General features: G+C 38.1%; 1 protein-coding gene across 3 annotated transcripts in view; it reads right to left on the bottom strand.

Moving 5' to 3' along the window:
• The window catches only part of PPP2R2A (protein phosphatase 2 regulatory subunit Balpha), an 89,663-nt gene that overhangs the window by 45,142 nt on the left and 16,771 nt on the right, over positions 1–27,750 (bottom strand). The window contains exon 2 of one of the 3 annotated variants that reach the window (XM_004433567.3): positions 6,643–6,772. The exons of the other annotated variants lie outside the window; for them this stretch is intronic. Coding sequence (XP_004433624.2) covers positions 6,643–6,766 — 124 coding nt within the window. The 5' untranslated portion in view covers positions 6,767–6,772. The remainder of the gene's footprint in view (positions 1–6,642; positions 6,773–27,750) is intronic. 3 annotated transcript variants of the gene reach the window in all.

The following is a 27,750-nucleotide window of genomic DNA, read 5'->3' as shown; positions in this document are numbered from 1 at the left end:
TTGCAAAAAGATTTACAAGGGGCCAGGCCGGTGACCTAGTGGTTAAGTTCTGCACCCTCCCCTTCGGTGGCCAGGTTAGGTTCCTGGGCGTGGACCTACACCACTCGTCAGTGGCCATGTTGTGACTGCGACCCACATACAAAATAGAGGAAGACTGGCAACAGATGTTAGATCAGGGTGAATCTTTCTCTAGCAAAAAGAGGAAGATTGGTGACAGATGTTAGTTCAAGGCAAATCTTCCTCAGCAAAAAAAAAAAAAAAAATTCTATAGAAACCTAAGTATATAAATATTTAAGATAGTATTGTTTTTGTAAAAAATGATACAATGTTCACTATAAACTAACCAATTTATAAAAACTGAAATAAAAAGCTGAAATCCCACCACCAAGAGTTAACCATAAGTAATAACTGAACAGTCTTTTAGCAAACTCATGTAAAGTGCAAAATATATATCTGATGTATTTATATATGCTGTGATTTCTGTAAAATCACTTCCAGTAATGGGATTATAATTAATTAACTTTACTTTTTTTAATCGCACAAATAAACTACTTTGTAAAAAAAGATAATCATCACTGTTAACCCCACTTCTGAGAGAACCACTATAGTTATTTTTGCATATATCTTTCCAAAATTTGTCCATGTGTATTTCACATGCTTTGTACAAAAAATAACTGATCTATTTCTACTGAGAAACAATGCTGTCTACATTATATCAGTGAGTTTAAAAAAAAAAAAAGTTACAGGGGCCAGCCTGGTGGTGTAGCAGTTAAGTTTGCACGCTCCGCTTCGGCGGCCTGGGGCTCGCAAGTTCAGATCCCAGGTGTGCACCGATGCACCACTTGTCAAGCCATGCTGTGGCGGCATCCCATATAAAGTAAAGGAAGATGGGCAAGGATGTTAGCCCAGGGCCAATCTTCCTCAGCAAAAAGAGGAAGATTGGCAACAGATGTTAGCTTGGGGCTAATCTTCCTCACACACACACAAAAAAAAGTTACAAAGTGTGTTTGAGCCTATTTGTATAACATAAATAAAACAGAGAATTACGGAATTAGTTACCAGTGCTTAGAGAGACCAGGTTAACAGATGTGATAGCTATTAGCCTAACAGTAACATGGAAAGTGACAAGAGAAGAATCTCTACAAGATAAAGTAATGAGCTACCACTACACACCATTCGAATGACTAAAATTAAAAAAAAAAAAATTGACAATGCCTAGTGCTGGTATTGAGCAACTGGAACTCTCACATATAGTTGGTAGGAATGCAACATGGCACACTCACCTCGGGGAAAAAATTAAAAGTTTGGCAATTTCTTATAAAGTTAAAACAACACTTACCATGTGACCCAGCAATCTCAATACCAGATTTTTCCCAAGTCAAACAAAAACATGTTCATACAAAAATCTGGGATGCAAATATTCATAGTAGCTTTCTTTGTAATCACCAAAAACTAGACACAACTGAAATGACCCTCAGCTGGGGAATGTATAAAGAAAATGCGGTATATATCCATACAATGAAGTACCACTCAGCAATAAAAAGGCACAAACTACCAATACAAACAATAACATGCATAAAGCTCAAGATGCATTATGCTAAGTGAAAGAAGCCAGATTCAAAAGGCTACAGACTACATGATTCCATTCATCTGACATTCTGGAAAAGGCAAAACTAGAGGGACAGAAACAGAACAGTGGCTGCTAGGCGCTAGGGGTGGGGTACAGGCTGCCTACAAAGGACATGGAGCTTTTTGGAATAATGGAGCTACTTTTTATCTTGACTGTGGTAGTGACTATACGACCACATGTTTTTTTATCAAAGCTTGAAGAACTGCATGCTAAAAAGGGTGAATTTCACTGTATGTAAATTATACCATAAGACAACAACAAAATCCAGATACTGGAATCTCATCCCAGACATTTCAAAATCCTAATCTGATGCTTTATTTACTGGTTACAAAATGCTTTCCTGCTCTAAAACCTTGAAAGGTTCTCTAAGGATTACCACAAGATTTTTGAAGTACTGCCTGGCATTCAATCTCCTCCATAATATAAACATTTTCCTTAAATATATCGTCTTACTTTCTAGTACCATAGTTCTCACCAAATTCTCTAGTAAGGCTAATGTTTTACACCTCCAACATATATACTTAGGCGCATCCTCACGCCTCCTCCTTTAGCTTGAGTGTATTGTCTACCTTGCCTGAAATACCTCCTCTCTTCTCTCCATTCCTTTAGCTCTTCTGTATGTGGCCCATAAGAAGAAAAAAAATTAAATTCATAGATCTCTGGAGAGGTAGAACTATGCCAGAAGGATAATCGCTATGGACATAATAAAAGAAAAATGTGATTTTTACACAATAACTAAATAAAAGTGAACTAAGAAATAAATTGTAGGGCCGGCCCCGTGGCTTAGCGGTTAAGTGCGTGCGCTTCGCTGCCGGCGGCCCGGGTTCGGATCCCGGGTGCGCACTGAGGCACCACTCCTCCAGCCATGCTGAGGCCGCGTCCCACATACAGCAACTAGAAGGATGTGCAGCTATGACAGACAACTATGTACTGGGGCTTTGGGGGAAAAATAAATAAATAAAATCTTTAAAAAAAAAAAGAAATAAATTGTATTGTATTTCTAAAAATAGTTCATACAACATAGGAAGACGATTCACAGAAGAGGAATACTGGTAAAACATAAGGAAATATCAGTCAAATCAATTGCATAAATTTTTAAATAAGACATCCTTTTCTATCATTTAAACTAGAAGAAAAATACAAATTGTTCCAAAGACAACTATTTGCCTACATTGTAGATAGAAGTATATACTATTTCTTTGGAAAACTATTTCATAATTTGTATCAAAAGCTACCAAGCATTCATTCTCTTGGAACTTTATGTCAGTTCCAGAAGTCATCCTACTGAAATAATCCCCCCCAAATTTTTAAATGTATAAAGGTGCTCACTAATGTCTTTAAAGTATTTAAAGTGTTAGAGAATATAAGAGAAACATCAAATGTTCTTATTCTGCCAATATCCTCTCACATTTTGCTCTCATTTTTTCTGAAATCCTCCTCCCTTTTCACCTCCTTCCCTACAAGCCTTGGCTCTTCATTAACCATCAAGCAAGAGCAACAAGACACCTGGGGATGTAGTGCCAGCTCTGTTATTAAGTAACAATTTGACCATGACTAAGTCAATTAATCTTTATGAACTTCAGATTTCTCATTTGCAAAAAAACATAGATGATCTCTCTTCAGAGGATGTTTCTTTCAAAGAGCATATACAACATGTACTTGGACGCTTAAACTCAACACGTCTGGGGGAGGAAGAAAACAGAATAACGGCTGGAGAAAAATAACATGCTTTTATTTTTAAAGTTCTAATATGGAAAATTAAAGACCTGAAAGGACAACACATCTGCCAAAGTTGCATTACTCTACCCAGGATCATGGATCTCTGCTAGAGATCTCACTCTGACAAAAATGGATCCCAGGTTTACTTCTTTCTAACCTAGAAGTCATCTACAAAAGTGATTTAATTAAAGTTACTTTCAGTAAGTTATGAGACAATCAGTGGTGAAATGAGAATGGAACTGAAACAATGAAGCATGACACCTTCTGCTCTACTCAACTTGCACCACCAATACAGCAGTAAACCCCTATACTGGAGATTCTCATGTCATTATCAATACTCACTATACTTTTATGAGATGGGATCTTCCTCACTTTTATACACAAAAGTCAGAAACTACTTAACTGCAAGTGATAATGTGTATACACGTAACAGAAAACATTTTTCAAACATCAGTGAACAAAAGCTACACAGCAGAAGACTTAACTGAGCTGAATCTTCTTGTTTTCCATAAATTTATTTTAGCATAATTTACATCTTACATTACTATGGTTTATTTATCACAACTAAGGAACCAACACTGGAATATTAACTGAACTCCACACTTGATTTAGATTTCACTAGTTTTTCCCTAATGTCCTTTTTCAGTTCCAGGATGCCATCCAGGATACTACATTACATTTAATCATCATGTCTCTTTAGCTTCCTCTGGTCTGTGACAGTTTCTCACTTTTCTTGTTTTTGATGACCCTGACAGTTTTGAAGAATACTGGTCAGGTACTTTGCAGTATGTCCCTCAATCTGGGACTGCCAGGTGTTTCTGTCATGGCCACGCTGCAATTATGGGTTATTGGCAGGAAGACAGCAGAGGTGAAATGTCATTCTTATCACATCATATTAAAGGTATATCCTAACAATATGACTTATTGATGATAACCTAGATTATCTGGTCGAGGCACTATTTTGCCAGGTTTCTCCACCATAAAATTACCCCCACTTACATAAGGTACTCCGGAAGAAAGTCACTTAAGTGCAGCTCACATTCAAGGGATGAGAGATGTTAAGCTCCACTCCTTTGAGGGGGAGTATCTTCATAAATTATTTGAAATTCTTCTGTAAGGGAAAATTGTCTCTACTCCCCATTTACTTCTTTAATCAGTCATTTATCAGCATGAACTCACAGATATTTTTTTCATACCCAACCTAATATTATGTAATGTATTGTATTGCTCAAATTTTTCCAGATTTGGCCATTGAGAGCTCTTTCAGGTTGGCTCCTAGGTCTCTGTGACATGCTGTTATCCTTCTGTTTTTGAGCACTTCTGGAACTTATTAAAAAATGTGTAACTTTCATATATTCTGAATATTACCACAAATTAAATATGAATTCTTTTTCATTCCACAGTTACACACTAAGTTTTAAGAACTGAACTCGCTTAGCGAGTGGTGAAGAAAAGTAGAAATATATTAAAAACAAAAGGAATAACTAGAGTAAAGGCCAGCACCACAACCAACTTTCATCCTTGGAGTATCTGACCATGACTAAGATTTCTGTCCTGGAATGGATTTCTATTCGGTCAGCTGAGGTACCAAAAGTTAAGTAACTGTATGTGTTAGCTTTCTTAGAAATTTTCACATATGCGTACAAGCTGGATTTTGTAATGTTAATCTTTCAGTACTCAATACTCTTTTTCTTTTCAGATGATGGAGAGGTGGGGGTGAGAATACAGTAGGTATACTGATCATCTTTATCTCTGTTAAAGTCAAGGGCCTGGTGTCAAAACATTTTGGCACATAATAACACAAATTAATTCTCATTTTGATCTGGTTTGCTTCAACACTTAGAGCTGCTATTAAGAAGCATGCTATTTTGCTTGGACACATGATCCATTTTCATGATCTTTTCCCCTTATTAGTTCAATATACCCTATATGGCAATCACTGAACTTTAGGATTGGCCCCACATAAATAAATAGAATATGATTAACCCGAATTTCTTCTCAAAGTTAACTAATTACTACTCCTCAATATAAGAAAATATTTTACTAGATGATGCATCTATAAAATGCCACTTTCTCACTAAAGGAGTAGCTTTAGGTATAGTTATTTCCCCACAGACCACTATGATGCTCTTTTATCACTACTGACCTCTAGAGGGAGCTCAAAGTTCTTGTTATTTTTTCCCAAAGGTCAGGACACTCCTCCCACAAATGTGGTATGTTCAAGATTTAAGAACATTTTGTGCACCATCCCTTTATGAATTTCTTGCTTCTCAAAAGTGACTAAGGCTTGACCTGCTCACCTGCTCCTGGGGGAGTAGGCACCAACCATTTCTTCCTCTCTCCCTTGCAAACTCCTAGGACTCCCCTCAAACATTCTCTTTCCCACTTGGCAGTGACTAGGGCATATTACTGAAGCCTGAGAGGCTGGAGGGAGGATGCCTGTAAGAACTGGGGTCAAGTGCTCCCTCTTGCTGACTCCTGTTACTTTCAGTGTAGCAGGCAGTGTGTCTCTACCTTCTTCATGTCAGGGCATACACAGAACATATTTGTATGGCACACTAGTATAAAGGTAAGATGAGGCTGCTTGTGTCTGCCCAGGAACTCCAGTCAGCTAAGCCCCCACTCAGGCACCCACCCCCAAGGACTGGAGGGATCATTATCTTAGCACACCTATAACATATTCTTGGGGCCACATCTGTAGGAAATTTGTGCAGGAAGAAACCAGAAGTCAGACTGGTCATTTCCCCACTGTCAAATCCCCACTTCACCTGTCTACATGATCCTGAGGAAATAACTTAGCCTCTTAAAGACTCAGTTTCCTCATCTTTAAATACCTACCTCACAAAGAAATGAGCCTTGAATGAGGCACATGGTAGGCACACTGGTAACCAGAAGATGATGGCTGGAATTTGGGCTTGTTGCACTAAGTAAAAACAAACATTTAAGCACTTATTTGTTTCTAGGATCTTCAGGTCAATCTAACCTAGGTAAATAAGTTCTCCAAATGATCCAGCGTAGAGCCTGAGGCTAAAGCCCAAAGTAGTAAAGCTGCTTCTTTGCATATACAATCAAGAGGCCTCAGGTTGAAACACGACAGGTCAAGGATAGGATACTGTACTCCTTTGTCTCTTGGCCAAAATATCACTTTGATTACATCATGAGTTCCAATGACAAAGTAAGTGCTAACAGCTGTTATAATAACCTCTTCTCAACCTCTGACTCAGTGAACAGGAACATGTTATGTGATAAGCTCAACAAAGACCACCAGCTATTGATGCTCATACAGAACCTACATTGTAATGTTGCCATGAGAGTCAGGGTAATTTCCAGAGATGTGTTCTGGAACCAGTCTCCCTTCTTTTTAACTTGTTCCTGGATTATCTGATACCATGTTTGGATAAAATGGAATGGAACCATACCCTCCTGCAACAAAGAACAGAAAGATAAACAGTTGCTAATACATTTAGTCTACAGATGTTATCTTAACAAACAAGCCTTGGTGTATTAACATTATATATAATGTTAGAAGAACTCTAAATTGACCATTCTAAACCTAAAGTTACCATCTTCCTTAGATATTCACCAACTTTTAACTGGCTTATAATTGATTCCACAGAGCAAATCACCTCATTAAGTTGCCTTATGAAAATATAATACAAATAGTTTCTCATGGAGATTACACAAATAGTACTGCACAAAGCTCCTGCACAAATACCTGCATTAAGATATTTTTATAACCAGCATGGGTATCTGATTATTAATATCTACCTAAAATCTTCACAAACTAGGATTATTATGGCCATGCTGTAAGAACCAGAAAGCACTTCACTGTCAGTTCGTCTTGGTAGAGTCACACCCAACTCAGTTGTTCTGATGGGATTCCTCCAGCTCACCTACAAACTGGGTACAAAGGGGCAGAATATTTAGAGAAACAGGCTAGAGATCTTTAAGGTATGTTACAGAAAATTTTATAGACTTTATTCCAATGGCAAAAGTGAGCACACGGGGGAGTTTTATATGTGAGTAATCCAATTAGATGTGCTCTTAGATTACTCAGGCTGAAGTGAGGAGGACTGGGAACTAGAAAAAGGATATACAGAGGGAAGTCTGGAGACCAATCTGGAGTTACTCCAGAAATCCTGGTAAGCAATGATAGTGATCTGAGCCAGTATAGTACAGTAACAATATTATCTTAAGTAGCTAACATTTAAAATGCACTTACAGTATGTTAGGTATTTAATCCTTACAACAAATCTATAAAGTTGGTTGTATTAATATATCCATTTAACAGACGAAGAAACTAAAACAGAGGCAAATGAGGGGACAGAAGTGTACAGATTTTAAAATACATTTATGAAGTACATAAAACAAGGCTTGATAATTGATAACGTGTGGAGAGCTAAAGATGAAATCAAGAATAATATCCAGGTTCTCATGCTGAGTGCACTTAATACCACTAATAGACAGATATTTACCTTACATTAAGATTATTTAAGAGCATCTAAATGGCAGGTACAACTTCAAGTCAAAAAAAAGAAAAGTTAACCTCCATTGGCTAAATAATACAAAAGATCATGTCATGAGTGATTTCACCAAAACTAAACCAAAAGGAATAAATCATATACCATCACAAAAAAATTTAGCTCAAAAAATTCTTTTTGCTCATTTTTTCCTTTTTTTATCCTTTTCCTCTCAGTTCTGGTAGGTTAGTTTGCTCAAGGGGATTATTTCCTGACCTTGTTTTCAATTGTATTTAACTGCAACTCATTGTCTCCACGATACTTTTTAAACAATTGTAATCATGCTTTTCAAATGATTTGAAAGTATTTTCACATAATTCCATTTTCAAAGATGCAATTTCTTTCATGAATTGCACTGATAATTAAATAATTAAATTAAATATTAAAGGTTTTCTCCACTTACCTGAACTAAAAGTTTATTTCTCTAATTCTGAAAACTGGTCTTATTTTTTATAAATCTCGTGCATTTTTGTTGTTTTGCTCATTTTTAAGAGTCATTCCTTCAACAAATACTTTACTAAGCATCTACTCCATGCTAGACACTCCAGGTCATGCTAGCATTTCCAGGTGCTAGGGATACAAGAGTAAATAAGACAGACCAAAAATCCCTGCTCTCATGGATCACACATTCCAGTGATGGGGCATATTATAAACAAATGAATAGTAAATATAAAATCTATCAGGTAGTGCTAAGTACTATAAAACTATAAAGACCAATAAGAGAATATAAAGTATGCAAGAAGAGGTGGGAGATTATTTCAGGTTTGATGATGAGAGAAAACCTTTCTGAGGAAACTTAGGCAGAAACCAAAATGAACAGGAAATCAGCCATCCAAACTGGTAAAGAAAAGTATTCCAAGCAGAGAGCCTCAGTAGAAATGAGTTTGCTAAACTTGGTAAGACTAATGCAGAATTAGGTGATAGAGGAGAGAGAGCATTTAGCAAAGGCCAAACTATACACAGCATTATAGGCCATGGCAGAAGGACTGTAGATTTGTTATAAGAGTGATAAGAAGCCATTGGAGAGTTTCTAACTTATGTTTTGTGATTATCTGTTGTGTGAATACAGTGCAAAATTAGAAGAAAGAAGAATGGTTCGTAAGTTATTGCAGCAGCCTAAGTAAGAGTTAATGATGGAATAAACTCAGGTGGCAGCCATAGAGAAATGGATAAATTCAGAACACATTCTGAAGATAGCACTGCCAGAACTTGCTGATGGACAGAGGTATCAAAGGATGAGTCCAAAGCTTTGAAAGCAAGCCCAATGGAAGAAAAGCAGTGCCATTTACTGGGAAAAGACAGGCCAGAAAAAAGCAAGTTTGGGGTAAGAAGGGAGGCAAACATTTCATTTTCACATCTTTGGTGATTTCAACCAGACATGCAAGTAGAAATGTCATATTGGCAGCTAGACAGATTTGAAGGCAGTTTAGGGAAGGAAGAAGAGGTATATATTACGGTATAATCAGCTAATAGAAGGCATTTAAAGGCTAAATATGATTGCCTAGTGAGTGAGTCCAGATAAAGAAAAGAGGTCTGGTCTGAGAATTGAGCCTTGAGGCTCTCCCACGTTTAGCACTGAAAAGGAGGAACCAGCCAGGAAAGGAGACTATGCAGGAACTACTGGTGAGGTAGGAAGAGCTTTTCTGGAAGCCAGGCAAAGACAGTGTTTCTCAAATGAGGCAGTCATGAATTGTGTCACAAAGTGCAGAGATCAAGTAAAGTGAGGGCTGAGAATTAAGCTTAGATTTGGCGACACGAGATTTTTTGGGTGATTTCGACAAAACTGGTTTCAGTGGATTAGTGTCCTTAAAATAAAAGCTGCTTTCTGTAGCTTTACTTCACAGTTGTTAGAAGGAGAAGCAGCTCTGGAGTTGAGATGTCTAAGCTGAAATCACTGACAGCCTGAAATCTGGCTTAAGAAGGGTATCTTCTTGAATTCTGCCATCAATGAAGATTTTCCCTTACTTTGACACATCTTGGGTTATTTTGGGAAACAAAGGATTAAACAAACAGGGCTCTGAAGCTGACTTATCATGCTTCTGAGTTGCTGACTTCTCAGGTGGCTGAGCGTACCGAGTAGTATTCTTTCAAGAAAAGTACTTGAGCGATATACTTTAAGTCACTGCAAGCCTGAAAAATGCCATTTTGTTGTCTTGCTTATGTGAAGGATAGTTTCACCAATTTAAGATTCTTAGATTATAATAATTTTTCCCCTGTTCTCTAGACGCCCCTCCATTATCTTCTAGCACAGTAGTGTCCAACATGGTAGGCACTAGCCACATGCAGCTATTTATTGAGCATTTAAACTGTGAGCAGTGAAACCGAGAAAATGAATTTATTTTATTTTAATTAAATTGAATAGCCACACATGGCTACTAGCTACCACTAGCTGGACAGCACAGTTCTAGGACACAGAAGACAGATGCAATGCCTACCTGATACACCCTCCTTTGCAGGTAACCTGTTTCTTGTCTGGATACTTGTACTATTTATTTCTGTATCCTAAAATTTAAAAATCCACTAGGCTATTCCTAGGTATGGATCTCATTTGTTTTCATTGGTATGCACTTTAGTTATCTGTAAGAGAATAATATTAACAGGACCTACCACATGGGGGTTGTAGAGAATTTTAAATGAGTTTCAACTTGCCAAATACTTGGCACATAGTAAGTGTTCAATAAATGTTAGCTCTATTCCCTAAGCCCTTGTGATCTGTTCTCTCTGGCTCAGGAAAATTTTTACTGTTTCTCTGACTTTACACCTTTTATCTGTTTACTCCGACCTCTCACTCTTAACTTTTATAATGCACTGGATCTATTCTTTGTGTTTCCTATATTTTCGTCTATAATTTTCATCTTATTTTTTCCTCCGAATTGTGGAAAACATTTCGAAAGCCCTGGTGCTCTCTGCCTTCAGAGTCAATAGTTAAGAATCACAAATTTCACTTAAGAACTCCTTCCTGCTCTCTGATTCTTCAAATGCTCATGAGTATCCTTGAGAATACTAATTATTTGTTCTTTAAATTTCAGATTTTTCTCTTGTTTTTAAGTCTGTACATAGGAAATCACCTGCTCACACTGGTCACCTTCTTTTAGATTACTGAGTCTGTATGTGTCTATCTTTTTCTGTATTCAACTTTAAAGAAAAAGGTCTCTGTTTATGTAATATGGGGAATTGTGCTGAGTTCAATCAGAAAACATTTAGAACCAAGTTGAAATCTTTTTTTGGGGGGGAGGTTAAATTGTTACTTCCTGTATTAGTTCTCAAATGCTGCCTAACAAATTACCCCAAATTTAGCAGCTTAAAACAATACACATGTGGGGGCCGGCCCAGTGGCATAGCTCTTAAGTTCCCACGCTCTGCTTTGACGACCCAGGGCTAGCGAGTTCGGATCCTGGGAGCAGACCTACGCACTGCTCATCCAGCCACACTGCGGCAGCATCCCATACATCAAGTAGAAGATTGGTTCCAATGTTAGCTCAGCGACAATCTTCCTCAAGCAAAAAAAAAAAAAAAAGAGGAGGACTGGCAACAGATGTTAGCTCAGGGCCAACTTCCCTCACCAAAAAAAGAAAAAATATATATACATGTATTATCTCCCAGTTTGTGTGGATCAGGAAATCTGTGTGGCTTAGCTGGGGGCATCTAGCTCAGGGTCTCTCACAAGGCCGCCATCAGTTTGTCAGCCAGGGCCTCTGTCATCTCAAAACTGAATAGTGGAAGAATGTGCCTGCAATCCAAGCTCACACACACGGGGCTGCTGGCAGGCATCAGAGGTCTTCACTGGCTGTTGGCCAGAAATACCAGCTCCCTGCCACATGAGATCCACAGGGAAGCTTACAAAATGGGAAATGGTTTCCCTCAGAGCAAACGAGAGAGGGTAGCCCAACACAGAAACCAAAGCCTTTTTGTAATCTAACCTTGAAAGTGACATCCCATCACTTTTGCCATACTTGTAGGAGCCAAGTCACTAGGTCCAGCCCCACTCAAGGGGAGGGGACTAGATACCAGGACACGAATATCAGGAGGCAGGGATCACTGGGGGCTATCTTAGAGGTTCCCTGGTCAGCTCACAGATTCAGCAGTATGTGGTCAGGTAGCAGGGCTGCAGGCCAAAGAAGGCAGCTTCAGAGCTGAGAGTTTCAACTTTGTGATTCATGTAACCACATGTTAGCCACTCTCCTGCAACCATGGGTAGTGAGCCCCTCTCCACTGGTCATGTTCCCCTTGGGAAGAACCATTCTGAGTCATTTAGTTTTTAATCTCTGCTTCAAAGTACAAAATATCACACCAACCAACTGCTCCATGGACCATCCTTAAATTCCAGCTCTGGCTGTTCAAAGTAGGCCCCTTTAATCACACCCCAGGAGGGCTTCTCAACCACATAAATGAACGCCAAGTCAGCCAGTAAGAACTTCTCTCACTACGTTTCTCATTTATACTATTTCCTGCCAAAATTCTTTTTACTTTAGTTATGGCACCCTTCCAGGGTTTCCAAGGAGACTGAACTCTCCCCATTATGCTTGTTGGTCATTTCAGTGTGTGTTTGTCTGTTTGTTTTAACACATGGGATTAGATCATCATCCTCCACTGGAAGTCAACACAGCTATTTATTTAAGTAAAGCACTTTACACATTCTTTAAAAGACTCTGTCTTAATAAATATGACAGGAAATGCTTGTTGGTTTTCGCAGCCACGTAATTCAATTCCATTGTTGGATAAAACAAAGATCCTTTAATCTACATCATCAATTCCCAGGATATAGTCTACTATGTAATAATTTAAGTAACTAAATTTTGCTGATTTCTAAAAAGCGCAATGTCACCAAACTTAGTTCAGTTTAAGATGTGACTAATTACAAAACTTAGTAAGCACAGAAACACTTTTAACAATATACCTACAATCTTAAAAGGATCAGACACACAGTTGCTCAGCGAAATGAACTAATCCACACAGCTGTAAAAATAAGTCCCTACCTATGTGCCTAGAAGTGGGCACCTGGCACTGTGGAATGGACATAATACTTGATCAAAGACAAACCTTAAATCAGAATACCAACAGCGTTCTAATTCACAAACCAAAATATCCATTTGTGGTTAACAATGAAAAAAATTTTCCTATACCATATTACTCCTCTACCCCACCCTCACTCCCCTGAAGATAATTTTATTCATCCTATTTCCTTAGAATACTAATAGAGTAGGAGGACAATCAACAAAAACTAAGTCAGATGTCAACAAACTTTCTGATCTGATACTCTGGTACACAGTGTATAGTCTACTGGATAACCAGAATTCAGGTTCTTCGTCCTCTGTTGATGAATATGTGGGAAACAGAATTAAGAAGGGACTTGACTTAATACGTCAAGCAGACACAAGGCTACCACATACTGCTGCACGGGATCTAACCTACCCAAGCAGCCATCCTGTACAGATGCATAAGGCAGAGTGCGTGAGGGTTGAAACCTTGTATCCGATCTCACCAGATTTCTAGGTGATATGCTCTTAGTCAAAGAAAAGGGATTTTCAAACATCAAAACAAAGTATTCAGGAATAAACATAACGGGACGAAAAGGTTGTACACTGAAAACTATAAAACGTTGCTGAAACAAATTAAAAACACAAATAAATGGAAAGACACCCCATGTTTGTGGATTGGAAGATTTAATATTGTTATCAATACTACCCTCAGTGATCTAAAGACTCAATGCAATCCCTGTCAATATCCTGACAGTGTTTTTTACACAAATAGAAAAATCCATCCTAATATTCATATGGAATTTCAAGGGACCTGAAAAACCAAAACAATCCTGAAAAAGAACAAAGTTGAAGGTCTCACACTTCCTGATTTCAAAACTTACTACGAAGCGAACTAATCAAAACTGTGTGGTACTGGCATAAAACCAGACATACAGACCAGTGGAATAGAGTCCAGAAATAAACACTATTCTATTCCACATAAGGTCACACGTGACCCTTCCACATATGGTCAAATGCTTTTTGACAAGGTCTTTTCAACACATGGTGTTGGGAAAACTGGATATCCACATGCAAAAGAATGAAGTTGGACCCTTACCTTACACCATTTATAAAAATTAACTCAAAGTGGATCAAAGACCTAAACATGAAAACTAAAACCATAAAACTCTTAGAAGAAAACGCAGGGAAAAGGCTTTATGGCTTTGGATTTGGCAATGATTTCTTGAATATGACACTCAACAGGCAACAAAAGAAAAGATAAATTGAACTTCATCAAAATTAACAACTTTTGTGCATCAAGGGACAAAATTAACAGAGTGAAAAGGCAACCCATGAAATGAGAGAAAATATGTGCAAATCATATATCTGATAAGGGGTTAATATCCAGAATATATAAAGAACTATAACTCAACAACAAGAAAAAAAACAATTTTAATATAAGGCAAAGGACTTGAAAAGACATTTCCCTAAATAAGATACACAAATGGTCAATATACACAGGAAAAGATGCTCATCATAACTAATCATCAGGGAAATGCAAATCAAAACCACAATGAGGGGCCAGCCAGGTGGCCCAGTAGTTAAGTTCCCACACTCTGCTGTGGTAGCCTGGGGTTCACGAGCTTGAATCCTGGGCATGGACCTACGCACTGCTCGTCAAGCCATGCTGCGGCAGCGTCCCAATAGAAAATTGAGGAAAATTGGCACTGGTGTTAGCTCAAGGCCAATCTTCCTCACCAAAAAAAACAAAAAAACGCACAATGAGATACCACTTCACAACCATTAGGATGGCTATTATCAAAAACAGAAAATAACCTGTGTTGGTGAGAATGTGGAGAAATTGGAACCTCTGTACATTGCTGATGGGAATGTAAAATGGTGCAGCCACTGTGGAAAACAGTAGGTTGGTTCCTCAAAAAGTTAAACAGAATTACCTTATGATCCATCAATTGCACTTCTGGGTATATACCCAAATAAATTCATAGCAGGGACTCAGATATTTGAACAACGTTCATAGCAGCATTATTCACAATAGCCAAAAGATGGAAGCAACCCAAACATGCTTATGGATAATGGATGGATAAAGAAAATGGTATATACACGTAACAGAAATTCTGACACATCCTACAACACGGATAAGCTTTGAGGACTGTTACAGGCTGAATGTTTGCTGACTCCCTAAAATTCATATATTGAAATCCTAACCCTCAATGTGATGTTAGTAGGAGGTGGGGCCTTTGGGAGGTGATTAGGTCATGAGGGTAGAGCCCTCATGGATAGGATTAGTGTCCTTATAAAAGAAACTCCAAACAGCTCTCTCATCCTCTTCGGCCATGTGAGGAGATAGCAAGAAGAAAGCCATCTCTGAAGCAAGAAGTGGGCCCTCACTAGACACAGAATCTGCCGGTGTCTTGATCTTGGACTTCCCAGAACTGTGAGAAATAAATTGTTGTTTAGGCCACCCAGTCTATGGCAGTTTATTATGGCAGCCTGAACAGACTTAAGACAAGGACACTATGCTAAGTGAAATAAGCCAGTCACAGAACGACAAATACCATATAATTCCACTTTTATGAGGTAGCTAGAGTAGTCAAATTCATAGAGACAGAAAGTAGAATGGGAGATGCCAGGGGCAGGAAAAGGGGGGAACAAGGAGTTACTGTTTAATTGGTATGGAGTTTCAGTTTGGGAAGATGAAAAAAGTTCTAGAGATGAATGGTGGTGATGGTTGCACAACAATGTGTACGTACTTAATGCCAGTGAACTGTACCCTTAAAAATGGTTAAAACAGTAAATGTTATGTATAATTTATCACAATAAAAAAATTACTTGTTAGCTCCCATAAGAAGTCCCAAGGTAGGGCAATTAAATCCAGAGTTAGTTAATCCACTAGTTAGTTCATGTCAAAGATTCAGGTTCTTTTTGTCTTTATATTCTGACAAAAGATAGCTACACAGTTGGGAACTAGGGTTCTCACTGTGAGAGAAAAAAGATACAAATATACCATGGTGGAGGTAAAGAAGAATTCTGTGGTATTCAATCTAAATTGGTGGATCAGTAAAAACTGATATTTTAAAAAATTTTATTACAGGGGCCGGACCGTGGTGCAGCAGTTAAGTGCATGCACTCCACTTTGGCGGCCCAGGGTTCAGAGGCCGGGATCCCGGGTGCACACCAACGCACGCCTTGTCAAGCCATGCCATGGCAGCGTCCCATATAAAGTAGAGGAAGATGGGCACAGATGTTAGCCCAGGGCCAATCTTCCTCAGCAAAAAAAAAAGGAGGATTGGCATCGGATTATTAGCTCAGGGCTGATCTTCCTCACACACACACAAAACAATTTATTATAGAGTAATTTCAATCACATACAAAGTAGGTAGAAGAGCACAGTATAAAGAATTCCTTTGTACCCAGTACCAAGATTCAACAATTACAAACTCATGGTCAATCTTGTTTCATCTATAAAGCCATCCCACATTATTTTATGCACATCTCAGATATTAAATTGTCACCCATAAATATTTCAGACAGTATCTCTAAAAGGTAAGACTACAAGTTTTAATATAATCTAATACCATTATCATACCTGAAAAAAATCAATAGTACTTCCTTACTATCAAATATCCAGTAGATAGTCAAATTTACAATGGTCTTATGTCAAAAAAATTTTAACTGTCTGAATTACGATCCAATAACATTTTCAAACTACAATTGATTGATATGTCTTTTAAGTCTTTTTAAATCCACAGGTTCTCCCTCTTATTTTTTTTTCTTGCAATTTACCTTTTGAAGAACAAGGTACTGTAGTTTGTCCTATATGAACTCATGATTTAAAAACAAAACAAAACCAAAAAATCCTAATTTCCTAGCTCTGTCTAAAACAAAAAGACAGGGCTAGAAATAACGACATTCCAGTCATAAAGAACACACTTAGCACATAAAATGGTTTCTAAACACCATTCCCTACTAAAAGAACCCAAGGCTTCTTAGAAAAATATTGATTCCAGATCTGGGGCAGAAAAAGTACAATCTGAAACATCCTGCGGCCGAAAAATAGGAGTGATCAAAGACTGATTGGGACATATAAAGGGGACATAGGAGAGGCTTGATGTGTCTCTCAAAGGCCAAATTTAGGACAATTTGAGCATCAAGAGGAATGGTGGCATAGACTGGGTGGCAGTGACAGACTGTTACACAGAATAAGAAAAGAACCTAGGAGTCCACAGTGATGCTAAAAAGGAGAGGAAGGACTGGGAGATAAGAAAATCACCAAGGACCATCAATGAATGCTTACTAATTACAAAGGGAAAAAAAGGTTCTTTTTTGAGAGATCTGGCAGACACTACATGACCAAGTGATCAAACTAAGAATCATCGATATTGGGACAAATTTATATTATCTGATGCACCAGGAAGTACACATTATACACACTTATGTAATATGTCTTGCCCAAAATATTTAACCTGGATTCAATTATGAGGAAACAGTTGGTGAAATCCAGAAAGTGAGATATTTTATAAGATAACAAGCCTTGACTCTTCAAAATTAACAGAATGCATGATTGGATCTCCAATTGAAAAAAAAAGGTTTTTAAGGACTGTTTTTGAGCCAGTTGGGGAAGTTTAAACATGGACTGTGTAATACAGAATATTTCTGAATTAATGCTAAATTTCTTGGGTATGATAACAGTATTGTGGTTGTGTACGAGAATATTCTCGTTCTTAACAGATAAATAATTACAGGTAAAGCATCATGCTGTTTCCAACTTACCTTCAAAAGATCTGGGGTCAGGTGTGTGTATAAGAGGTAACAGAGCAAATGTGGCAAAATGTTTACAATTGGTGAATATAAACAAAAACAGTTACAGTTGTATTTATTTTTCAACTTTTCTGTGGGCTTAAAATTTTTCAAAATAAAAAGTTGGAGGGGCAAGGCCGGGGGCGTAGTGGTTAAGTTCACACGCTCTGCTTCGGCGGCCCAGGGTTCACAGGTTTCGATTCCAGGTGCAGACCTCCATACTGCTCATCAAGCCACGCTGTGGCAGCATCCCGCATACAAAACAGAGGAAGATTGGCACAGATATTAGCTCAGGACCAATCTTCCTCACCAAAAAAAAAAGTTGGAGAAGGAAAGGATAGAGGGAGGGAATAACAGCAGCTGCAGATACATTCTCGTACACTGTAGCAAAAAAAGAGGCTCTCTCCTCCTTGGGTTGCTTTTTAAAGGGCTGCTGAGCCTTTCACAGAACCACCTCCCTGGCTCCTGCCTCCGGCAGACAGCTCTTCATATTTCATTGTATAGATCTAATATTAGCTGTCTGACCTCATTTCATATTTAGCTTAGTCCTAAAACCATGAATCCATCTATAATGAGGAAAAAAAAAGAGCGAGACTAGTCTTTTTCCACCTCGCCAGTATGAAAAACCAGATCTAAACTCGCATGTTTCTCCCAAACCATCACTGAGCCAAATAATCTCCCCTATTCTAACCAGGCTACACGGGGCATTCTTAATTGGGGAAGGGAGATTCATGACCCTTAAAAAGGAGACATAGGCCTATTAAAGTCCCCATCAAACAAGACACGCCAAACCTAAGCTGAAGATTTTAATTGTTACTGCTCTGTTACTACTCTAGAACCTACTCCATCTGCATTAACTAACATTTTATCCAACAATTAAAGTTACAGTAACATTTTTAATTTCCTGAAGAAAACATCTAATGTTAGGTGCAGCTGAGGTAGGAAGGAAGGAGTATTGAACTATGGAGTCAACAGGCTTGGATAAAAGTTCTAAGAATTACTAGCTGTACTAGAGACTAACTGTCCCTGCAAGTGGCCATTTCCCTCTTTCTCCTTTTAGTAATAGAACACCCTAGCACTCTCCCTCCCCCAGCAAACCCACACACAGAGTTTTAACAGGAAATCAGACGTTACATTTCTTAGGCTCTCCTAAGGCCATGAACCAAGTTCGGAACAATGGGATAAGAGTGTAAAATTTCCATGTCACATCCTTAAAAAGAAGCTACTTGCCCTCCTTTCTCTGTCTCCCTCCGGTGGGCTGAACACAGATGTGAGCCAGATGGGACCATACAGACAAGAGGAACACACTTCAGAAGGGTGAACACTAAGACAGAAGAAACCTGGGATGCTAGATAATCTGGCAAAAAGGCAGCTTATCCACATCAGACTCCTCTCTACCACTTGGGAGGTTACATGAGGGAGAAATAAGCTTCTAATTCTTGGAACCACTGTGTATTTGGGTCTTTTACAGCAGCTTGGCCTATAATAGTTTGTGTGACTCTGGGTACTTCCCTGCGCCTCATTTCACTGGTTCACAAAACTGGGAAGAATGATGAGTGCTATTAACTTCTTCTTCAGCTTACTGTATTTCCTATTTTTTAAAAAAACAAGTATGTACATTTAGTAAAATATAAAATTGAAGCTTCAAATATTTTTAAATGAGATGACGTGAAAAAACCTCGCACAATTTATCTACCCATTCAACAAATAATTACAAAATGCCCACTAAGTGCCAGATACTTTTATGTATCTGACACTATTCAAGATGCTAAGAATCAAGTGATAGAATAAAAGAAATAGAGTTCAGGTGTCCTAGGTAGGAATCTCAGCCTTGCCTGTCCACACAGTTGTGAGAGGATGAGATGAGGCAAAGGGTGAGATTTCCTTTTGTAAACTGACATGCACAATTCAAAAAAAAAAGAAAGAAATAGAGTTCATTTCCTTGTGCATGAAACTTAAAGTTTCAGAGGAAGCCTACTTGATAAGCGAGCAAACAACAAAGAAACAAGATCATTTCAAATAATAAGAAAAGTATTTGAAAAAGAAGCAGATAACATTGAGCATACTCTGGAGTTGGAAAGGGAATCAGTTCATTTACACAGGGTAGACAAGGCTGTGCAAAAATCTAGGTAAAGTATATTCCAGGTTAAAAAGGGCAAGTTCAAAGACTTCAGCAAGAACAAGACAGTGTATGTTCATAGACCATCAAGAAAGCCCCTGTGCCTGGAGATAGTGGTGAACAAGGGGGAGAATGACAGAAAGATCTCAGAGGTAGGCAGAAGCAGCCTGGTATCAAGCATACAAATGTTACACTACTAATACCAGGGGATGACTGCTCCTGATGAAAAACAGAAACTATCACTCCCTTAATTCTGTCTTGGTTTCAGGAACAAATGAGACTCTCAATAGAAAGTTATGATCTTAGCTGCCCTGCAATCAGTAAGTGACTTTAATCTTACGTTCTACTTATAAACGTTTTTACTGAGACAAACATTTTAATTAATTAAAAGCGATTTCAGGAATAAAAAACAAAGTCATTCACGTCTAATAAAGCTAAAGCTTTCTCTGATACTATAAACACGTGAACAAATTTCACATACACATTCAGTCAACAAATATTTCATAAGCACCCACTATGTACGCCAGATACTGCTGCAGGTGCTGAAGATATAGCAGTAAATGAAAACCTGGTCCTTGTAGAGTTTAATAAATCAGAATACATTTCAAAGTTTAAAAATGGTAATACATTTTTTAAAGCCTCTGCTTTTGGCTCACTCTTTAATGCCCAAAATTTAGGATTGAAAATGCAAGCCAGTGTCTTTTATTTTAATTTCTCTCATTTTTTGCTATAGTTGACAAAAAGAATTCCATAATTTTCCAAGGCTTAGTATATTAAAAACAATAGTACACATTAGAATTTAGATCTAAGAAAACAATTAAATCTACTTTTATATTTAAAAAAATTACAAATATGAATTCTGTGCATTCTCCTGTTCCATGACAGAGAAAATGATTACGAAGTGTCTGAGACATGAAGGAAATGGAACTATAAATATTTTATTGATACACTTGTTAAACACGCAGATTCAAAACACATTCATTTCTCTCTCCCCTCTAGATCCCACTAAAATGACAACAAATGAATAAAAACAGTTCAAGACAATAAGAACAAAGGAACATGCAGGGAAACAGCAGAAGGAAGACAACAACAAATGCGCTGGAAAATGGAAAGCAGACAACTTAAGGGAATAAAGGAAACTGAAACCTAAGAGCATGTGGAAGGAGGCTGCCAGGGAGAGCCACGCACATTCACTCTGCAGATCCTGCAGAGGGTCAGGAAAGCATGACAGCGAGGCATGGGGCTCAAAACAAGGCGACTGGTTGAAACATCTATATAAGATGCAGAGAAGCCTCACTCTAAAGGAGAGAACTACTTTCCTTTCTGAAGAAACTGAACCAGAGAAGATACCAGTTGGAGCTGAGGCTGACGGTGAAGTACCAAACTGAAAACAAGATTAAGTGAAGCGATGCATACTAAACCTGCTTAGCTATCTTCCTGGATCTCAGAATGTCAGCAGCCAGTCTTGAGTATGACACACACACCCCCTCTACACACTTCCCTCAGAGAGGACACTGGAAGTTCCTTCTCACATTGAGAAATTAAGAGTCCCTGGCTCATCACCTTACAGCGAAGCCCAGCAGCTGATCAGCTCTGCCAGTGAACACAGTATTTCCAATCTAGTTTTTAGCGCCTCATTCTTAAATGCTAACAGACAATCAAGGATCACCAGACACTACAGTATACTAAGACAAATAAGAAAAAAGGAACTCAAAGGAAATGGAATGCCAAGATTAGAAAATCTTTTTAAAAAGTAATCTTCTCAAAGATACTCTATTTACAAAACAGAGGTTGTTGAAAAAGGAACACTCCAAAGAAAAAAAGCTCTTAAAAATACAATAACTGGAGGGGCCGGCTCCATGGCGTAGCGGTTAAGTGCACGCGCTCCTCTGCTGGCGGCCTGGGTTTGGCTCACGGGCGCACACTGACACACTGCTTGTCAGGCCATGCTGTGGCGGTGTCCCACATAAAGTGGAGGAAGATGGGCATGGAGGTTAGCTCAGGGCCAGTCTTCCTCAGCAAAAAGAGGAGGATTGGCATGGATGTTGGCTCAGGGCTGATCTTCCTCACACAAAAAAAATAAATAAAAAATAAAAAAATACAATAACTGGAACTGTAAAAATCAGTGAAAGAGTTGGAAAAAAACTGAGAAAGTAGAATAAAATGTAAAGAGAATGGAAAATAGGAGAATAAAAAAAAAATTAGAGGATCAGTGCAGAAAGTCAAAGATCCATTTAACAGGAGCTCCAAAAAGAACAAATAAAACAGAGCAGGAAAAAACTGAAGGAAATGAACCTACAAGCTGAAAGGGCCCAAGGAGTACTACTAGCCCAGTTAATGAAAAAGACCCACACCAAGGCACATCATCCAGAGGAAAAAAGAATAAACAGAATGGCATCAGTTTTCTCAAATGCAACACTGGATGCTAGCAGACAAAAAGAAATGCCTTCCAAATTCTGAGGAAAAATGATTTCCAATAACCAGCTAAACCTGGAAGTGTAAAAGTAGACGACAGACATCTTTTCCAGGCAGGCAGAATCTCAAAAACTGTACCACCCATGAAATGAAATAGAGAAATGAAATCATCAACTACTGGATGCTGTGTACCACTAAAATGAGGGAGTAGGCCAAAAAAGAAAAAGACATGGGATTCAGGAACAAGGAGCCCCAACACAGGAAAGGCAAAATGAATTCCCATCATGGCGACCTGAACATGGTAAAAACAAAGGAAAATCCAAAGACAACAGCTACGCAATAAACGTAGAAAACAGGGAGGCCAGACTGGAGTACTTGGAGGGATAGAGTTCAAGGTTAAAGTGAAACTGATAGAACATCTGCTGTGCTTCAACATGCTGACAGGCGATTTAGTCTCCTGTCAGAGGATCTGAGGATCATTCAGTGATCGATTCATAGAAAATGAAGCAAATCACTCCAGACAAATATGATGGAAAACTCCAGGGGTGGGGATAAATAAACTGATAGGTTATCTGATTCTTTTGACTATGTAGAAAATTATATTGAAAGATGCAGAAAGAAAACAGTGATGGTAGGTTAAAAAAACCAAAAACAATGGAAAAATAAGGTAATTATTAACTCTAGAGAAAACAATGTTATAGAAGAAAGGATATAATCATAATTCATTACCTGGTAGCAGTGAACAGTATTTGTATGACGATAATGTATCAGTTTCTGATGACTACTGTAACAAATTACCACAAATCTGGTGGCTTAACACATCACCTATTTATTCTCTTACAGTTCTAGAAACCAGAAGTCCAAAATCAGTTTCAGTGGACTAAAGTTAAGGTGTAGGCTAGGCTAGCTCCTTCTAGAGGCCCCAAGGAAGAATCTGGTTTCTTGCCTTTTTTAGCTACTGGAGGCCACCTGCATTCCTTGGCTTGTATTCCTTTCCTTGCATCACTACAACCTCTTGCTTCTGGTGTCACATCTACTACTTCCTCCTCAGATCATCTTATCTCCCTCTTTTCCTTATAAAGACCCTTGTGATTACATTTAGAGTCTAAGAGATAATCCAAAATAATCTCCCTATCTCAGAATCCTTAATGTAATCTCATCTCAAGTCCCTGTGCCATATAAAGTAATACTCACTCGTTCTGGAGATTAGGATGTGGAGATCTTCTGGGGGTACAACTGAAAGGGAGTACAGCCTTCTACAACTCTGAACACTGGTTTAAACAATAATGGCATAAAAATGCTGAGAAAATGGAAGGAACAGTAAGAAGGAAAGAATAGAGCTCAATTCCACCTGAGGATGCCTAAAACTGATAAAGAACTGGCTATATGAGCATATTGTTTAGAAATAGGAAAACATCAGAAGAAAAGAATTTAGGGAGGGGGACTCAAGGTAAAGTTAGGTGAAAAAGACAGAAAACTGTTAATTTTCCTCACAAGCATTTTGAAACTACTGACTTGTATGGATAAAATAAAAATCAACCTAAAACAAAAGTAAGATTAGGTGGCTGTGGAGGGAGAGAAATCCTGATTGGAGACTGAAACGGTACCTAAACAGTACCTGAAGGCTAAGGAAGCAAACAAAATCAAAAACATAAAAATTAAAAGGTTATTCATTTATACATATTAAAAACCTGTGTTAGGTTATGAAACAACCAATTAAGGAGTTAAGATTTCATTCCCTAAATTCATCCTTTTCACAGCACTGGAGAACAATCTACTTAAAAAGGCAAACTACTAGCAAAGTAAAAATTTATGTATAGTAAGAGCTTGGCCTGAGCTAAACTTGAAATACAAACACAAATTTAATCTAACAATTAGGGATGGCTAACATGTAGTACTATGATGCAAGCTGCTCTTTTAACAGCTAGGTCCCCAGGAAGTGTTTATTCATTTATTGACCAAACGTTAACCGATGTGAGAACAGCACAATGGATCTATTCAGTGCGTCAGAAATGCTCAGTTAAAAGAATTAAGATACTACCCTACCTGTTCTCCTCTCCCCTAAAAAAGGCTATAAGCTGTCTTGCCGCTCTCTCGAGGTGTAGCGTGCGGACCGCCAGAGCAGCAGTAGCAACAGGGCCGTCACTGGAGTTGGTTAGAAACACAAAATCATAGGCTCCACCCCAGACCTACATTCAGAATCATGATCTGCATTTTAGCAAAATTCCCAGGGAATTCCTAAGCACATAAAGCTTGAGAAGTACTGGTCGTTTTGACAACAAAACACAGCACATTTCTGAACAAGGAATTAAGGAGAGAAATAAGGGTGTTCACTGGTACAAGAAAATTTGCTTTCTCTTCACGACTCCTGTAGAATTTTTTACGGGCTCTACATATATTCATCAGTCTGGTAAAGCATTCAGATCATCACAGAAACATCTGAGGAGTGGAGAAAGAGTAGTGAGAAAATATTTATAATGTAAAAAAACATCACACTTACAATGTTGCCTTAGGCAGCAAAGGGGAGGAAGAACAGGGCTTTTTAGAGCCTCAACAGTTAAGAGTCAATACTTCGAACGGGATTTTCCTGAGACCACACTTTCAGGTGTCCCAAACTCCACTCCTACATGCTAAGGAAAAATGAAACTAACAGTGAAGGACGCTCTAGGCTCTAGTACATATTCAAAGTCCCCCAACCCCACGCTCCAATTATATCATTCTTGAGAGAAGATGTAGAGTATACAATCACAGGGAAGAACAAAACACTGTAGGAACTTGAGAAAAACAGGAAAATGAGACAAAAAATAAAAAAGGAACAAGCTTCAACTTTTGTGGACACACAATAGTCTTAAATTAGTCAAATTAATAGTCAAGTGCCAAACTCCAGTCTAACCCCAGTTCTGATGAAAATAACAAAGCTCAAGTTGCATTCATTAATGCAACATATACTTACTGAATGTGCCTATAACCTGCCCCAAACCTCCAAAACAACTGGTTGATCTTGATTTGTGGACTCGAATAGGCTTTTATTCTTCTGTTAATTGTTAATCTGTTATTTCTGTTAATCATGCATTAAATAACTAAATAACTGCACCGACTAAATTTTCTGAGCACTTACTATGTACAAAAACTAAGCACTCCTGTACATTTAATCCTCTAAATAACAAGGCAAGTACTATTACCTATCTCCATTTACAGATTAAAAAAAACTAACATAAGAGTTTTCAAATGTTGCCTTACCCTCTACCTTCTTTTGCCTGTCAAAAATAAACAAAAAATCACTTCATTTAGAAAGCCTTTCCCATCTACTCTAGACCCAAATTATTTCTTTGAGCCTCCATACAACTTTCCTCAGCTATAATATGATTCAAGGGGAGAGAGGGGCTATGCTATTACAAATGAATAAGAAAAACAAGCATCTCCAAAGAACAAAGGACATGAACAGAATCTACACACAAACACACTCAAACAAATAAGCAGAAAAGAATTTTCTGAATGGTAATACTTTGCCAGACATTGTCAACAAGTCAGGAAATGGGCACTCGAGTTCACTGCTGGAGGAAGTGAAAACCAACACCAACTTTCTAAGGCAATCTGGTAATACATACCATAAGCCATAAAAAAAGATCACACCTTTTGACTCAGCAATTCCACTTCTAGAAATGTACCCTAAAGTAATAAGATTCTCACAAGGATCTTCATCATAAATTTATAACAGCAAAAATCGTAAAGACTGAAATGGAGAGAGATGTGATTTTATTTTTTGTTTGTTTACTTATGGTGGTTCTGAAGTCAGAAGAACCAAGGTTCAACTCCTGGCTTCCCCACTTACCAACTGTGTGACCTTGGTTAAAATACTTTATATAATTCTTGATTTCCTCATCTATAAAGTGAAAATAAAAATCATACCTATCCTCAGAGGCTGCTTGAGAAGACTCAATGAGATAATGCATGTAAAGCACTTACACTAACAGTCAATTAGCTAAGTTTCGTGAGCATTTATTTTAAAAATATATCAGACATTTTATGTTTTATATTCAGGAAATTATTTTCCCTTAAAGAATAAAAATTCTTAAAGTAACAAATTACCGCATAGCAAAAATTTAATGAAGCTGTATTCTCATCAACTTGAGCAGTATACAAATCATGACATTCTGGCATTTTAAACAAAATTCCCAAGAAATTCAGTTCAGAATTAGAGATGGTGGACATGTGAACAAAAGGACCTATGTGTTTATTCAACAGTCAAAAAGACACATTATGAAAAAAAAAAAGACACATTAGATGTTTAGGATCCAGCCTACTCTATAATGTTTATTATAGTCCTAATTAAATAATCATCAAAAAGACCTGGTCACTTCAGACACCATCAGGAACAGTAAGATTCAACTGGAGAAAGCTCAAGGTCTAATTTAATAAGAGATAAGACACAGACTCCAAGCATCAATGAACCCAAATTGTTATTTTTAAAGACTTAGATATCTGAGACATTATTATAAATTTTACTTAACTTTATTTAGAGTTCCCTAATTGTACATCTAGATGCACATCCCAAATGTGTATAACCTTCTCAGCAATTCGTCAGATTGAAGCTATCGAAATCACAGGCCAGTTAAAAGAAAATGGTAGCTATTTAGGCAGTTCATCAGATCCTCTCTAAGAAAGGGCCTATGGACCTTGCCTCTCAGGGATTTCTGGAATATATTTTCCCACTTTCAAATCTAAAATGATGATCCTGCTCTGTTAAATTAAAAACATATACAAATATAAAATACTTCTGGACAATACATAAGAAATTTGTGACAGATATCTCTGGGGACATAGAACCTTGGAGAATGGGTAAGAGGGAGATATACTTTCACTGTATACCTCTTGTACTGTGGGCGTGTGTATACATTTAATCCTAGTTAGTAAAATATAAAAATAATTGACATATTTGGTTTGTAAAAAAGATGCACAGGGGCCAGCCCAGTGGCGTAGTGGTTCAGTGTGCCCGCTCCACTCTCCACTCCGGCGGCCCGGGGTTCGCAGGTTTGGATCCCAAGCGCACAGCGATGCACCGCTTGTCAAGCCATGCTATGGCTGCACGCCATATAAAATAGAGGAAGATGGGCACGGATGTTAGCTCAGGGCCAATCTTCCTCAGCAAAAAAAGGAGGATTGGCAACAGATGTTAGCTCAGGGCTAATCTTTCTTACAAAAAAAAATGAAGCGCAAACTAGATTTGGCTAATACAGCGGAGAAAGTCAGACATAAATGAGGTCTGTGTATGATAGAAGTACTGCAAAATGAAAGCTTTTTCTTTTATAAACACGAGTTTTTTATTGGCTCTAGAAACTCACCTTATTAAGAAAGAGAATCATACCTTGTCTCTCCTCCTGTTTAGTTTTTAGTTTATTTACTATTTTTTCAAATTCAGTGTACAATTCACAGACTTGTTTGACCATCAACACCATCTAATTCCAAAACCTTTTCATCACCCCTTACAGAAATGCTGTACCTAGTGGCAGTCACTCCTCTTACTCCCGCCCCCCAACAGCCCTAGCAACCAATAATCTACTTTCTGTCTCA

Source organism: Ceratotherium simum, chromosome 12 (genome assembly GCF_057802395.1).
Source record: "Ceratotherium simum simum isolate JZ-2026a chromosome 12, ASM5780239v1, whole genome shotgun sequence".
NCBI lineage: Eukaryota > Metazoa > Chordata > Mammalia > Perissodactyla > Rhinocerotidae > Ceratotherium > Ceratotherium simum.
The sequence above is the reverse complement of the archived record's forward strand: the minus strand, read 5'-3'. Positions and strand labels throughout refer to the sequence as shown.